Consider the following 12,003-nt stretch of genomic DNA (forward strand, 5'->3'; position numbering starts at 1 on the left):
CTTTTGGCCATTTTTCAAGTTTATTTGATAGTAAAATTAAAGCTTACCCCCCGAGAGGCAAGCTTCAAGGATGATATTGGCCGACTCGGAGGTACACTCATTCCTTTCGCTGTTTCTTTTATTTACTTCCATATTTCGCAGGAGAATTTAGAATTTGATATCGTGATGCATATCATATCAACAATGAGAAGGTTTTTCACCCTCTTGATGTCGTTCATACCAATCGCCATATGCTACGTCATTGCTACAGTTCCTGCTAATTCCTCTGCGTCTCACGCTTTACATGCCATTGACTTTATCTTCCCTATACTAAAGGTATTTAACTTAAAGCATACCGGACCTGAGGACGTGTCATTTCATATTTCTCCGGCATCAGGCAGACGCGTCAGATCGCCTGCGCAACATTCAGTTGAGTCTAATATTGGTACCCTTTGATGCTGTCTCTCAATCAATAGGATAGAGGCTTTTATGGGGGGATAAAATCAGCGCCTATTCTCAGGGTTAACTTCCTTAGATTCCTTCATGACAGACCCGCAAGCTCTCTATGCGCTGTGTGAAGTGCCTACTGTTGTAGGCGAACCAGGCGACTACGCAGAGTCCTTCTATTGGGACATGGCTGTCACGCATAACTGCTACCTCAGAGGATTTAATTCAGCCTATATCAACGCCCCGAAGGTGACTCCTGCAGATGAGGCATCATTCATGGGTTATTGTCTTGTGGTAAGCGCACGTATTTTATCTCCTATTCAGTGATGTTAACTGTTCGTAGATGACTCGAGCGCTTAAAGAGCATCATGACATGGAGGAAGAAGTCGTGTTCCCCATCCTAGAACAAAAGTTGGATATGCATAGCAATGAGGAGCAACACAGAGCCTTCCTACCTCAGATGATCGAGTTTAATGAGTACTGCATGAGGGTCCAGGCAAAGCAGGAGAAGTATGATGCCACGAAATTCCGGACCCTCCTTCGAGGCTTTGCAGATGGTTGTGCTCAGCACCTTTTGGACGAGGTACGTCTTTCTTTCCAGTAATTGAAATCCTATTTACATAATTTTTTCAGATTCCTACCATTACGCCCGGCAAAATGCACCAATTCGACCGAGCTACGTTGGACAAGCTGATTGCAGGTGCTTGCTTACGATCTAATGATGGCGTGTATAGTACTGACTTTGTCTGATCAAGATGTAAAGGTACACGTCAAAAAGGCAGGGCCACTGACTGTCTTTCCTTTCACAATCACGAACCATGACTATGGTCAGATACCACGCTGGGTAAGTGAATATATTGCTTGCCCTTTAGGAAGCCGTTAATGTGCTCAGCCGCCTGCGCCTGCGCCTATCATGTGGATGGTCCGTAACGTGCTTGGCCGGTGGAATCAAAGGTACGCAGGGATATGCTCACCATCAGCCGAATCTCAGAGCTGAGCCTTGTTTTACAGCCTCTGGAAATTTTCTACTTTTGACCTTTGGGGGAACCCACAGACCTACAACGGATAACACCAGTTCGCTGTTTCCAATCCTTGATCTCGCTTTTGTGTATTCTCCTTGTATTGAAAGTATTCCATAGTGCAATGTTCAACGTTTACTTACTTAGAAACATTAACTGACTACCAATGAGAGCTTCAAAGAATTCATTTTGGAAGGACATCGGGCGTAGCCAGCCATTCCACCATACGATCGGGTTTCGTATTCTTAGATCGTCGACTAAAGGAGCGCACGTGGGACGTTTTGGTTCTGTCCACCATCGCCGCCAAGCGACGTACCTCAACGCGACTGGTTCTCAGCTTCCATCGTATTTCCAGTATGAATATCCCGGCGAAACACATATTCTCCCAAAACGCGGACAAGCAAAGAAGAACACAGGTATGTTTCTTCGTGTCAGAAGCTTATTACGATGTTGACTCGACACAGACATCACCAGACAGAAAGGATACCCCGCTCTATGCCCAGATACGCTTACCCGTAGGAAATCGCAAACCACTTGGCGCAGCACGCAACGCCGACCTCAGGAGACTGCTCAGCAACGAAATCACTCTAACCAAGTCCATACCAGACGATTCGGAACCCGCCCGACGCGTCGTATCGGATCCTTTACCCCAGCGGCCATCCATCTACTCTCGGGAGCCGCCAATCGTTTCGTCATCAAGCCGCGACTTTGGAACTAATGTATCCTCCATGACCAGACGCGAATCGGGGTCCCACGAACCCTATTCTCAGACTCGACCTTTAGCAAGACGTCCTTCACGCGAACCCAGCGCTACTACGATTCGAATGGAAGACGACGCAAACATTCGACCGACGACGAGCAACCCTCGGAAGTTAGCGGCAGACACCAGTCCAATTCCCATTGGAACGACTCGCCCGACCACCTTCACCACCTCCGTCCTTAGTCAGAGATCTCATAAGACAGTCCATGGTCAAGTAACTATACTTCCTTCTCGTTCTTTACTCGTTGATTTCAGAGAAGGAGAAAGACGGAGAGGCAAGGCTGGCGACGAAGTACTAATCATCAGTTCCGAAGGCGCACAGGTACATATGTCTATCTTCTTTGTAATAACTTATATACTCACCTTTCCAAGATAAAAGTCTTCAGCGCGCCTCACTTGAGTACTCCGTGTTGCCTAGCGGAGCCTACTGCTGAATTCCACATTGATCAACTTCCCGACAAATACTGGAAGCAATATAATGATGCCGGTCGACTCATCGATCGAATAAAACAGCGATCACCAAAGGTACAGTCAAATTCAGGCAGAAACGCTGTCGTCTCTAACTAGTGTTGGCTGCATAGCTCGTCGTACATGATCCAGACGTGAAGTACACTCTAATGGCCAACGAACCTATTGCAGATGTCGAGCTTCTCTTCTTTTCACCCACTATTCTCTCGGATGCAAAAACAGACAAGGGCGATGTCGCTGACACTGCCCGAATGCGAATCCAGTTGTCACGAAAGGCTCGGTCGATGGAGATAGCCGTTTGCAAGTCCGATACACACTCTAAAGAGTGGAAGAAGAAGACATTTCAGACGACAGGTTTCAACTACTCTATTCCAGCATCGGATCTCCAAGACTTGGACCAAGATGAGCGAAACGGGCTGGATCTCCTGGCGAAATTCCTACATCTTTGCGATACTTACGAAAGCCTTGGAATCTGGTCACTGAACACAGCCCAAAGTAGGCAAGATCTCACTCACGACAGGTTGTCTCAACGCTGTGAATCCCACTTATAACGAAAGAAACCACTTGAAGACGACAGGATCGTTCGCACGACAAGAAACACATACACGGACTTTTGCCTTTTCCTTGACTACTAACAGGAGTTTTGCTGTACCTCCCCGCCCGCCGAAATTTCCCCTTACCACCTCTACGTCCGGTCGCATCCCACAAACGACGATAAATAAGGAGAAGGAAAATCTCGATCCATCAACATATAGCCTAGTGACGAACTTTGCGATGGCCGATGATACTACTTCAACAGCAAGGCGGCACGGCTTAAGCTGCACTTCTCAAACCTCAGGCTCCGAGGCCCGATTTATACCGTCTGTGGGGTGGTGTGTGAGACAGGGTTCTCGCGTATCTCAAGGTGGCCATTACAAGATCATGTTCATAGACGGCGCAGCCTTGGATGTCGACGTTGACGAAGAATGGGCTGAACTTTGCGATAAGTCGGGCCATGTGATGCGGTAAGTGATTATCTGATTTCTGTGTGCGCGCGCTCTCAAATAATATCCAGGTATCATATAGCCGACGGCCGCATTGAGCGCACAATAGGTGACAGGATGAAGGTGTTCAAAGAGTTTGTGTCCCTGTTTGAGTCTGACGAAGATGTCGAATAAATGACACCTATGTACATTCATTTCGTTCCTTGATTTCTAGAGCAGTCATATGAGTGTTGATACAGAAATCGACGCGAGCCGAGGTCGCCTTTCGGGCTCTTGCGGGTCGTTGTTAGGTTGACTGGGGATCTACGAGGGACCAGATTGTAATTTGAAGGCTGCGTGGCTGTGTTTCCCGCTCTCGAGGTGCCTCGCTAGTACCTTGCAATCTGTGCGGCTACGGGTGCCGAATCTCAGGGTTGTGCCAGAAGGGTCTTGTCCACTTTTTGTGGGACAAATTTTCCACTTCCAGATACTTGGATCGGAACATCACCATCAATAATATAAGTGCCTCATCATTATCATGATTTATTCATATCAATTAGCTCTTACTGCCACGACGCTAGTTCCGTTAAAGGACGTAACGAGAACTAGCAAATTACCGGGCTAGAATTTTCTCTATTTTACGTTTTCAAATTGTCTTCCACTGACATCGGCTGAAAAACCGGGGATTCACCTTTGTTTTTTGACTCTTCTCATCATGACGACCTCGGACGCAGCGGAATCCAATGTGGACGATACGTTTGGGGTCTTCTATATTGGCTTCATAGTCTCCATGATAGGTTATGGTTTCACTTTCTTTCGTGAGTTCATGTTTGGATCTCGTTATGGTCTTCAAAGTCCTGATTTGGGCTTGATAACAGAGACTTATGTCTATTTTTCTCGATATCCAAAGGACATTTTCATCATGAAAGCAGCGGTATGCTTCTGTCACGCTTTTCTTACGGTCGGGATTGCTCACGACGCTTCACATAGGTGGCGTTCCTATGGTTCGTTGACTCGAGTCATCCCTGTGTCGCTGATTATCCTAATCTTCCTGATGCAGTTTACTCAATACTGCCTCATCAGCTCTAAGTACAGCTTCTTGCTCTTCTTCATCTCCTTGATCACTAATGTACGGCTCATACACCCAGTTTCACAAACGTTGGTTTCGGGAGTTACATTTGAAACACGTATGAACATGCTGACGGACGAGTAGAGCTTACTATTATCTGGTGACGACGTTTCCTCTAGCATCAGCGATGGTAGATGCGACAAGGTATGTGTCTTTGCAGTTTCTAGAGGAATTCCGCTTGACTGATACCAACAGTGCGTTCTGCGTATGTGTGATAATGCTCTCCGCTCATTTCCTTTTGCTGATAAAAAATTACTCGGGAACGCAGGCCGAAAACACCTTAGCGGTACGGCGCTGTTTCCATCTTAGTAGTGCTGATTTCTGATAGAAATGACTAGGCGGCTTTAATTTTGATTGTTCAATTGTTAAGTGCTCTATCTTCATTCTGGGCTTTGGTACTGACTACATGGCAGATGTTACGCGTCCCGAGTGTGGAAATGTACGTGCAACTTTCCCGCATGCTAATGAGTTATTAACTCATTTGATGCGGTCGCAGTGAGTAAGAACGTAACAGTCACCTCCATCATTGTAAGTTAGCGTTGTCTATCCGTTGCTAGGCTTCACATATTTTCCAGGCTATCATGTGTCTTGTTGGATTTGGTAAGGCATTCGGTGTTAAATGGTTATTTCGGTCGTAGCTCATTACTTTGGCGATGCCTAGCCCTTACTCTCGGTATGTTATCCGAGACTGGTACTCGAAACGAAGATCTGATGATACCATTGTCAACTCAGCCATGACTGTGATGATGTGCGCTTTTCACGTACTAAGCTTATTTGGATGTGTTGGCAACTCAGTTGAGATAGGGTCCGCAATGCTGGTTTCGTTCATCTCGCAGCATCACCGAACAAAGTATGTCTTTCACTTTTTTATACCAGATTCGTTCATGATTGTTCTAGGCAATCGTTGCCGTCGGGCAGGCAACCGTGTTCTTTGGAGCGTTAATCACTTTCATCGCCCTCAAACTATACTCCCATGGTGCTCACTGGTCTGAAAATATACAGTGAGCAGTTCTTTGGTTTTTATATTCTGTATCAAGTTCATATTGGGTCGTAGGCCGGATGATTGGTTCAACAAAACGATCGCTATCTTCTTCTCACAGGGATGCAGCGCGACATTAGTACAGCTTGCCTATTTCGTTGTTGTTCGTTAATCTCCCTTGAGCGATGCCAACTTCTAACCAGTAACGCAGTTCGTCGCAACACCTACTCGTGTCATCTGGATTCCCTTCCATTTAATGTCTAGCAAGCGTGGGTGATATTTTCCACCAGAGTTCTGACCTGACGGTGTATTATTTCAGTGTTCATCAATTGCCTATTATCATTGTCAGTTTAGGGTTTGGACATGGTCTCGACAAACTAATGTCCTTTCAGGTTGAACTCTCGGCAAGCGCACCATGGTCATGGCATTAATCATGAGGACAGTTCAATTAGCCAGCACAAGTCGACTATCGGTGGTCCCGGAAAACCGGGTGTTCACTTCAATGTCGCAGATACCCAGCCTCCCATCAACATTGAAGTCTCTCGTACTGTTGAACAGGACGTCACTGTCAATAAAAGCACATTTGATTCTGACGAGGTAAGTCTTTGACCATCAATAACTTCCTTCCACTGATATCATTTCGGTGAAGACGCACTTCGACATACATGAAGTGATTTTCTCTTCTGTTTACAACTGGCTACTGTCTAATGATCATGTTACAGATATCAAAAGATGCGAAAGGTTACGCAGTGTAAAATGTTAACGCAGGTCGGACTCCGTCTTAGGTGAAGTTGTAGAATATTATTATATCCCTTTTGACCCTTTCAGCTTGGCTGGGGTGGATTTGGGTGGCAGAGTGAATTGCTTTGAAATATACGCTTCTATTTTCCACAAAGATCCTTAAAACCGTATGTATGTAGCTGCTCCCCATAGATTTATATCCATTCAATACTTTCCCTTGCCGTCTGCAAAATTGTTCCCGACTTTGTTTAGTAGAAAGTCGCCATAGACGACAGGCTTGTACTCCTTCTCGTCTGAATTCGGCTTGCCGGCCTGAATGCGCAGAGCCGCAGCAAGCGGTTTTACGTGCGCATCGAAATTGGGTTCGAAGAAGAATGGAATCCTAATGGGATCAGCTGTACTTGATGCGATGGTAATTGGAATAGCATCGTCACTTACGACACCCTGATAGTCCATGTTGAAAGATGTAATCATTGAAATCTTCGAGGAACCTACTCACCTGTAATTCTTGCTTCTGTGGACGACGCGATGGAGCGTGGACTTGTACAAGCCGTTGGTCCAGATTTCCCACACTGGCACAAGAATTCAGGCAGACATCATTCTGGACGTCGACGGAGCTCACTTTCTCCGATATTGCAGACGACGCAGCCCGGGATAGGATCTGCGTTTATCCACGAGCCTACTTGGGTTCCTTGTTCAGCAGGAAGATCGGAAACATCGGATCCTACGTCTACGTTGTGTGTGAACACCTGGAGGGCGGCAGGTGTAGGGTCTGTACACAGAAATCTGCGTGGAGCTAGGCGTTAGCAATATTGAGTTCCAAGTATGGGAGGTGAGACGGACGTAAGGCAGCCATAGTCCCTGTCATTTAAGCTCATGAGTACATAATGGAGAAGTGGTCAAAGCACGAACTTGTGAGCACCACAAGAGAACCCATCATGATCATTGGGCAGAGGAGGGTAACCTGGTACACTGTCAAAAAGATCACAGGATACAGAGAAACAGAATAACCTATGGCACGCATCACCCAAAAGCTATCGTCCACTTGACTACACAAGTCTTCGCGTTCTTCAGAAGTCATGCCAAGGCCATCAGCCATTCTAAAATAACATTAAATTTACATGTTCACACGAAAGATAGCGAGATCGTACTTACGCTCCCATTACAATCGACCCTAAGGCCTTCATCTTGTCTACCCACTTCTCGTATTTCTCCCTGAAGGTCGGCACAGTCGGCCATTGATTCTCCCCCCAAAGAGGCTTCGTCTTATCCGGATTTTCGACAGGACGGTACCAATCAATGCCCTCGTGGTTGTCGGCTTTGCCGTTTGTAACATTCTCTTTCAATCTGGCATAACCTGGAGGAATAGATACTTCTGCGATTGACTTGATATGAAGACAAGCTCCGCACCTCTAGCTTGATCTTCATTTTTAAGGGCTATCTTATCCTTCTCCTCCTGTGGAAGGGAAAAGAATTGCCTGTGCCAAAGTTGTGAGCTCCTCGGGCTCCCGTGGATCAACGTAGGACGATATGTCGAGGTAGAAAAATCCGTAGTCGACACAGGCATTATGGATCTTAGCGGCTACCTCCCTTCGTTGAGTCTCGTTGCTAGGAGAATGATTATCCTCGAGATACGGCAGGATGTCAATTATTGGAAGGGACATTGGCGGAAGTAAATATTGAGCAGGCTTATCGTAGCTTATCATTTGTCTTATCTGGATCAGTCGAAACTAACTAATTAATTAACTAAGACTTAAAGTCATGTGATCGTGTTTTTCAACAAGCCCGACATGCGGCACCATTGTTGAGAGCACTGGTATTGTCCCTGTTTTGCGAACCGTCATGGCATCGACGCCTCCTCAAGAAAGACGCGAACCTTCCGCATCACCTGCATCTACTGAGTCCAGTGACTCCTCCGAACTTGACCTTTCTTTCACCTACGTTTACGACGACGATGGCAACTTTGTGCGCTTATCAAAGGGCTCGCCAAAATCTCAGAGACAAAGCGCCGCATATTCGCCTGCAACTTCACCTCTGGAGGTAGTGCCCTCTTCAGAGCCTGTCGCGTCATCACCCTCACCGAACAATGTCCTGGGGCCACACGGGGCGTCGGATTCAGACTTGGTGTCGCTCACCTCACCTCGACCGCCTTCCCTTACTCGGTCGGAAAGCGCGTTTCCCATCCTCAGCGGGCACAATCTGGTGGCTCCTGAAAGGGAGATTGACAGAGACAGTGCTCCCTCCATGGCTCGGTCGTTTCAACGCGTGGCCTCAGGGCCGGCAATTGCGATGAGTATCGCTTCCGCCTCGACTAACGGTGGCGCAAAGCGACTTTTCCCTCGTAGGGTAGTTGACGAGTTGCAGGAGGCGCGGCAGAAGCGAAACGGAGAGGAGCTGCGGGCCAGGTTATTATCCTCGACTGCTGCCGACTCTCAGGGCCAGCACCTACTCTCCTATCCGGATGAAAAGGAAAACATTGGCCGTGGGAGTGACCTTCAGAGCGTTGAGGAGCTGTATGGTTCAAGCGCTAGGGCTCCCATTGACGATTCCCCCGCAGCTCGGTTACTAGCTGCATCGCGTCCAGCTTATGCCTCCCTTTCCTCCCTTTCAGCTGGTACACGTCCCGTTGGCGATCTTGCGTCATCACGGCGACGGTTGTCTTCCTCCAACTCTGCCAATGGGAACAGGAATTCAAGAATACTGAAAGGATCCGGTAAAAAGCATGTGGTTGATAGGATATCGGAGCTGGACCAATCTACAGACGAGGAGGCCTATGGCTATGAGCAAGTTAGCGACCACGGACATGATGATGGTACAGACTTAGGTTCGTCTTCCTTACACATTCTCCTCCCTTCGTTGAGCTGAGTGCTATTATCAAAGATGAGCCACAAGTCGACTCTGTCAGTCGCGCACCTTCACGGGAAGGAGTTCTGTCTCTTAGTCAATCCAAGCCACGGAGATCGGCAAGTCTTAGTGGTAAGTCTTTAACACCCCGATGTTTCTTGCCTTTTCTCAGATATTTTGTAGGGTCAGATGAGCCTTATCGTGGCAGCATTAGTAGTCACGCCCGCTCCCAGCAATCTCAATCACGATCCTCCCGTCCAGGAACGGGTGCAGGTCCCCACCGAGAGACGGGCATCCTCCCTCGCCGAGTGACTGTCGAAGAACGGGACAGGCAGGAGACGGAACAACGCGCGGAATCCAAAAGTTAGTTATTGCATCTGCATCCTTGATCTCATGGACTTACAACTACTCAACAGAATATCAGGATGTTGAACGTATGTATCGATTACAATTAACCAGACTGTCCAAGACTTATTCTTCCTTTTCAGGTCGCCTTCAAGAGGAGCAATTTAGAGAACAGCATCATCCTTCTCAAGACCGACAATCGCCAACGCATGTTCCCTCCCATGTAATCAGCGTCAACGGACGACCGTCGTATGCGACTCATAGACGTAGAGAGTCAGATACTCTGAAGAGCAGCGTGGCCCATTCGGGGTCCCCGACCGCAGTTGATGTACCTCCGGCGAAACCTTCTTCTGCAAACAATCTTGCGGCTTCAGCGTCCGTTAATGCTAAGCATCGAAGAAGTCCAACTGCTCCGGAACCTCCTACGACCAGCGAGAATCTGCGAAGCGGTGGTGCTGGCGATGAGCAGCGAGAGAAAGAGAAGGAACGGCATCGACAGCAGCGACAACACTCGATTAAACAAGCGTCGTCGACGGGATCGAGCCAGCCTATCTCGGCTTCGCTTTCGCAACAGCAGCTCGCTGCTGCTTCTATGGGACCTGGGAATCGGCATTTGGTGGTACATTTGCCCCCTGTTACCGTTTTGTCCGTTTCTTGACTCCATGACTAGGTTAATAGGAAACTCTACGCACGGCTAGATATGATTGGCAAAGGTGGCTCTTCTCGCGTATATCGCGTGATGAACCATGCCAACGAGTTGTACGCTATCAAGCGCGTGTCATTGGACAAGATTGATTCCGAAACTATGTCTGGATATATGAATGAGATTGCACTCTTAAAGCGACTCGAAGGCAACTCTCGGATCATCGGTCTCGTCGACAGTGAACTCAAAGCTGGCCCTGGGGGAAGTAAAGGTCACTTGCTTTTGGTGATGGAGTGCGGTGAAATTGATTTCGCTCGACTGTTGAGTGAGAGGCAAAGCCAAGGGTTGGACATGGTGTGGGTTGCGTACTACTGGCAACAAGTGTGTAAGCTTCCACTTAGCCTTCGTACATATGCTGATACAATCCGCCTAGATGCTTCAAGCTGTTCATGTCATTCACGAGGAGAAAATCGTGCATTCTGATCTGAAGCCTGCCAACTTTGTCCTTGTAAAGGGGCAGCTGAAGCTAATTGACTTTGGTATCGCGAATGCCATCGCCAATGACACGACGAACATTCAGCGAGATCATCAGGTGAGCAGGTTACAATTATTCTCGACAATCCCATTGAAGTCGGTGAACCATCAAGATTGGTACGGTGAATTATATGTCACCCGAGGCTATTGAAGTCCCAGATGGCATGAGACGGCATAAAGTTGGTCGCGCTAGTGACATCTGGTCATTAGGTTGTATTCTCTACCAAATGGTATACGGTCAACCACCCTTTCACCATCTAGCGGTGTTCCAGAAAATGAAGGCGATTCCTGACGCCACACATCGAATTGACTTCCCTCTCTATGCGACGCCGACTGTACCCTCGTCGAATCAGAAAGGATCGCCGGGCCATGGACCACCCCCCAAAAAGCTAGAACATCTCAAACGACGGATACGGATGGATATCATTTTGTCCATGAGGACTTGTCTTAATCGGAATCCCAAGGAACGGATGTCAATTCCTCAACTTTTAGAGCAGGATTGGTTAGCGATGAAAGATCGTGAGTCATCCGTTATGTTTTCCGTTCGTCGCAGGGTCCTGATTGAATCTCTGTAGCGCCGCCGACTCCTACTATCGTGGATCTTCTAGGTGAAGATGAGACCGTGATCACCCCCTTTTATATGAAGCAGCTCCTCGAGTACGGTATCAGGCTAGGCAAGGGCCTTGGAGAAGGCAAAGAGGCTACTGAAAAGTTACTAGAGGAGGATGCCCGGGTACGCCATTATGTGTGTTTAGAGTCGATGTTGGTCTAACGTTTTCTCAATAGCGACTGGTAAAAGAACTGCGCACTCTCATCGTTAAGAAAGAAGGGGAACATTAGTCCCGTTAAGCTATATGGGCTATTTGTTTTTGGTCTTTTCATGGGTCATCGTCAAAGCGCGTATATTTTTTATATTTAAGCATTTGCATTGTACTTTACTCTTTCATCGCCGCTCTTTTTCATCTTACTCAACCATATCTTTCCTCCTCAGCATATCTCCCACATCCATGGTCACCTGTTAACAATCGCAAATGTCGTTGCATGCTCTCTGTAGATAAACTCGCTATTTAGTATTTACCAATGTTATCGTTTATGTTCTGCAGACTTTGGCGGATGTCCGGCTTATACCGGGCCGGGAAAAGCACAGGCAAAC

The 12,003-nt window shown here is 47.5% G+C and overlaps 6 protein-coding genes across 6 annotated transcripts; 5 read left to right on the forward strand and 1 right to left on the reverse strand.

The window, feature by feature from the left end:
* The first annotated feature begins 135 nt into the window (after positions 1–135).
* On the forward strand, positions 136–791 carry EV420DRAFT_1517021 (uncharacterized protein). Its single transcript, XM_060471979.1, has 2 exons — positions 136–408; positions 461–791. Exons 1-2 carry the CDS (start codon positions 166–168, stop codon positions 503–505), a joined length of 288 nt encoding a protein of 95 aa, XP_060335700.1. The 5' UTR covers positions 136–165; the 3' UTR covers positions 506–791.
* EV420DRAFT_1517024 (uncharacterized protein) lies at positions 136–1,667 on the forward strand. The gene is made up of 6 exons (XM_060471980.1): positions 136–720; positions 770–1,009; positions 1,060–1,126; positions 1,182–1,270; positions 1,319–1,380; positions 1,438–1,667. Exons 1-6 carry the CDS (start codon positions 523–525, stop codon positions 1,493–1,495), a joined length of 714 nt encoding a protein of 237 aa, XP_060335701.1. The 5' UTR covers positions 136–522; the 3' UTR covers positions 1,496–1,667.
* Positions 1,668–1,973: 306 nt separating this feature from the next.
* Positions 1,974–4,091, forward strand: EV420DRAFT_1517028 (uncharacterized protein). The gene is made up of 5 exons (XM_060471981.1): positions 1,974–2,527; positions 2,578–2,730; positions 2,787–3,168; positions 3,194–3,677; positions 3,728–4,091. The coding sequence occupies exons 1-5, from the start codon at positions 2,174–2,176 to the stop codon at positions 3,828–3,830; spliced, it is 1,476 nt and encodes a 491-aa protein (XP_060335702.1). The 5' UTR covers positions 1,974–2,173; the 3' UTR covers positions 3,831–4,091.
* On the forward strand, positions 4,014–6,859 carry EV420DRAFT_1517030 (uncharacterized protein). The gene is made up of 22 exons (XM_060471982.1): positions 4,014–4,453; positions 4,514–4,569; positions 4,626–4,639; positions 4,696–4,724; positions 4,784–4,793; positions 4,849–4,908; positions 4,960–4,969; positions 5,033–5,050; positions 5,103–5,128; positions 5,178–5,203; positions 5,261–5,292; positions 5,340–5,364; positions 5,426–5,437; positions 5,497–5,512; positions 5,569–5,614; positions 5,662–5,765; positions 5,819–5,906; positions 5,955–6,012; positions 6,063–6,087; positions 6,136–6,340; positions 6,393–6,413; positions 6,466–6,859. Exons 1-22 carry the CDS (start codon positions 4,351–4,353, stop codon positions 6,496–6,498), a joined length of 1,017 nt encoding a protein of 338 aa, XP_060335703.1. The 5' UTR covers positions 4,014–4,350; the 3' UTR covers positions 6,499–6,859.
* EV420DRAFT_1627490 (uncharacterized protein) lies at positions 6,592–8,148 on the reverse strand (the record flags this gene model as incomplete). The annotated part of the gene is made up of 10 exons (XM_060476038.1): positions 6,592–6,866; positions 6,923–6,928; positions 6,984–7,056; positions 7,107–7,270; positions 7,328–7,345; positions 7,397–7,448; positions 7,496–7,584; positions 7,640–7,841; positions 7,895–7,962; positions 8,012–8,148. The coding sequence occupies 10 exons, from the start codon at positions 8,146–8,148 to the stop codon at positions 6,689–6,691; spliced, it is 987 nt and encodes a 328-aa protein (XP_060335704.1). The 3' UTR covers positions 6,592–6,688.
* Positions 8,149–8,236: 88 nt separating this feature from the next.
* EV420DRAFT_1051204 (other/TTK protein kinase) lies at positions 8,237–11,893 on the forward strand. The gene is made up of 10 exons (XM_060465538.1): positions 8,237–9,308; positions 9,365–9,460; positions 9,512–9,691; positions 9,745–9,762; positions 9,817–10,292; positions 10,344–10,697; positions 10,750–10,908; positions 10,964–11,369; positions 11,426–11,583; positions 11,637–11,893. The coding sequence occupies exons 1-10, from the start codon at positions 8,327–8,329 to the stop codon at positions 11,688–11,690; spliced, it is 2,883 nt and encodes a 960-aa protein (XP_060335705.1). The 5' UTR covers positions 8,237–8,326; the 3' UTR covers positions 11,691–11,893.
* Positions 11,894–12,003: the final 110 nt, after the last annotated feature.

This window comes from Desarmillaria tabescens (genome assembly GCF_030435595.1).
Source record: "Desarmillaria tabescens strain CCBAS 213 chromosome Unknown EV420scaffold_6, whole genome shotgun sequence".
NCBI lineage: Eukaryota > Fungi > Basidiomycota > Agaricomycetes > Agaricales > Physalacriaceae > Desarmillaria > Desarmillaria tabescens.

Bases quoted from the DNA above. Each gene is read 5' to 3' on its own strand.
- EV420DRAFT_1517024 (XM_060471980.1), top strand. From the start codon at position 523: ATGACAGACCCGCAAGCTCTCTATGCGCTGTGTGAAGTGCCTACTGTT. The intron at 1,010-1,059 runs GTACGTCTTTCT...TAATTTTTTCAG, and splicing joins CTCAGCACCTTTTGGACGAG to ATTCCTACCATTACGCCCGG. The intron at 1,381-1,437 runs GTACGCAGGGAT...CTTGTTTTACAG, and splicing joins CTTGGCCGGTGGAATCAAAG to CCTCTGGAAATTTTCTACTT.
- EV420DRAFT_1517030 (XM_060471982.1), top strand. From the start codon at position 4,351: ATGACGACCTCGGACGCAGCGGAATCCAATGTGGACGATACGTTTGGG. The intron at 5,293-5,339 runs GTAAGTTAGCGT...CATATTTTCCAG, and splicing joins TAACAGTCACCTCCATCATT to GCTATCATGTGTCTTGTTGG. The intron at 6,414-6,465 runs GTGATTTTCTCT...ATCATGTTACAG, and splicing joins CGCACTTCGACATACATGAA to ATATCAAAAGATGCGAAAGG.
- EV420DRAFT_1051204 (XM_060465538.1), top strand. From the start codon at position 8,327: ATGGCATCGACGCCTCCTCAAGAAAGACGCGAACCTTCCGCATCACCT. The intron at 9,309-9,364 runs GTTCGTCTTCCT...CTATTATCAAAG, and splicing joins TGATGATGGTACAGACTTAG to ATGAGCCACAAGTCGACTCT. The intron at 10,293-10,343 runs GTACATTTGCCC...CTCCATGACTAG, and splicing joins CTGGGAATCGGCATTTGGTG to GTTAATAGGAAACTCTACGC.
- EV420DRAFT_1517028 (XM_060471981.1), top strand. From the start codon at position 2,174: ATGACCAGACGCGAATCGGGGTCCCACGAACCCTATTCTCAGACTCGA. The intron at 2,528-2,577 runs GTACATATGTCT...CACCTTTCCAAG, and splicing joins TCAGTTCCGAAGGCGCACAG to ATAAAAGTCTTCAGCGCGCC. The intron at 2,731-2,786 runs GTACAGTCAAAT...TTGGCTGCATAG, and splicing joins TAAAACAGCGATCACCAAAG to CTCGTCGTACATGATCCAGA.
- EV420DRAFT_1517021 (XM_060471979.1), top strand. From the start codon at position 166: ATGCATATCATATCAACAATGAGAAGGTTTTTCACCCTCTTGATGTCG. The intron at 409-460 runs GTTGAGTCTAAT...TCAATAGGATAG, and splicing joins GATCGCCTGCGCAACATTCA to AGGCTTTTATGGGGGGATAA.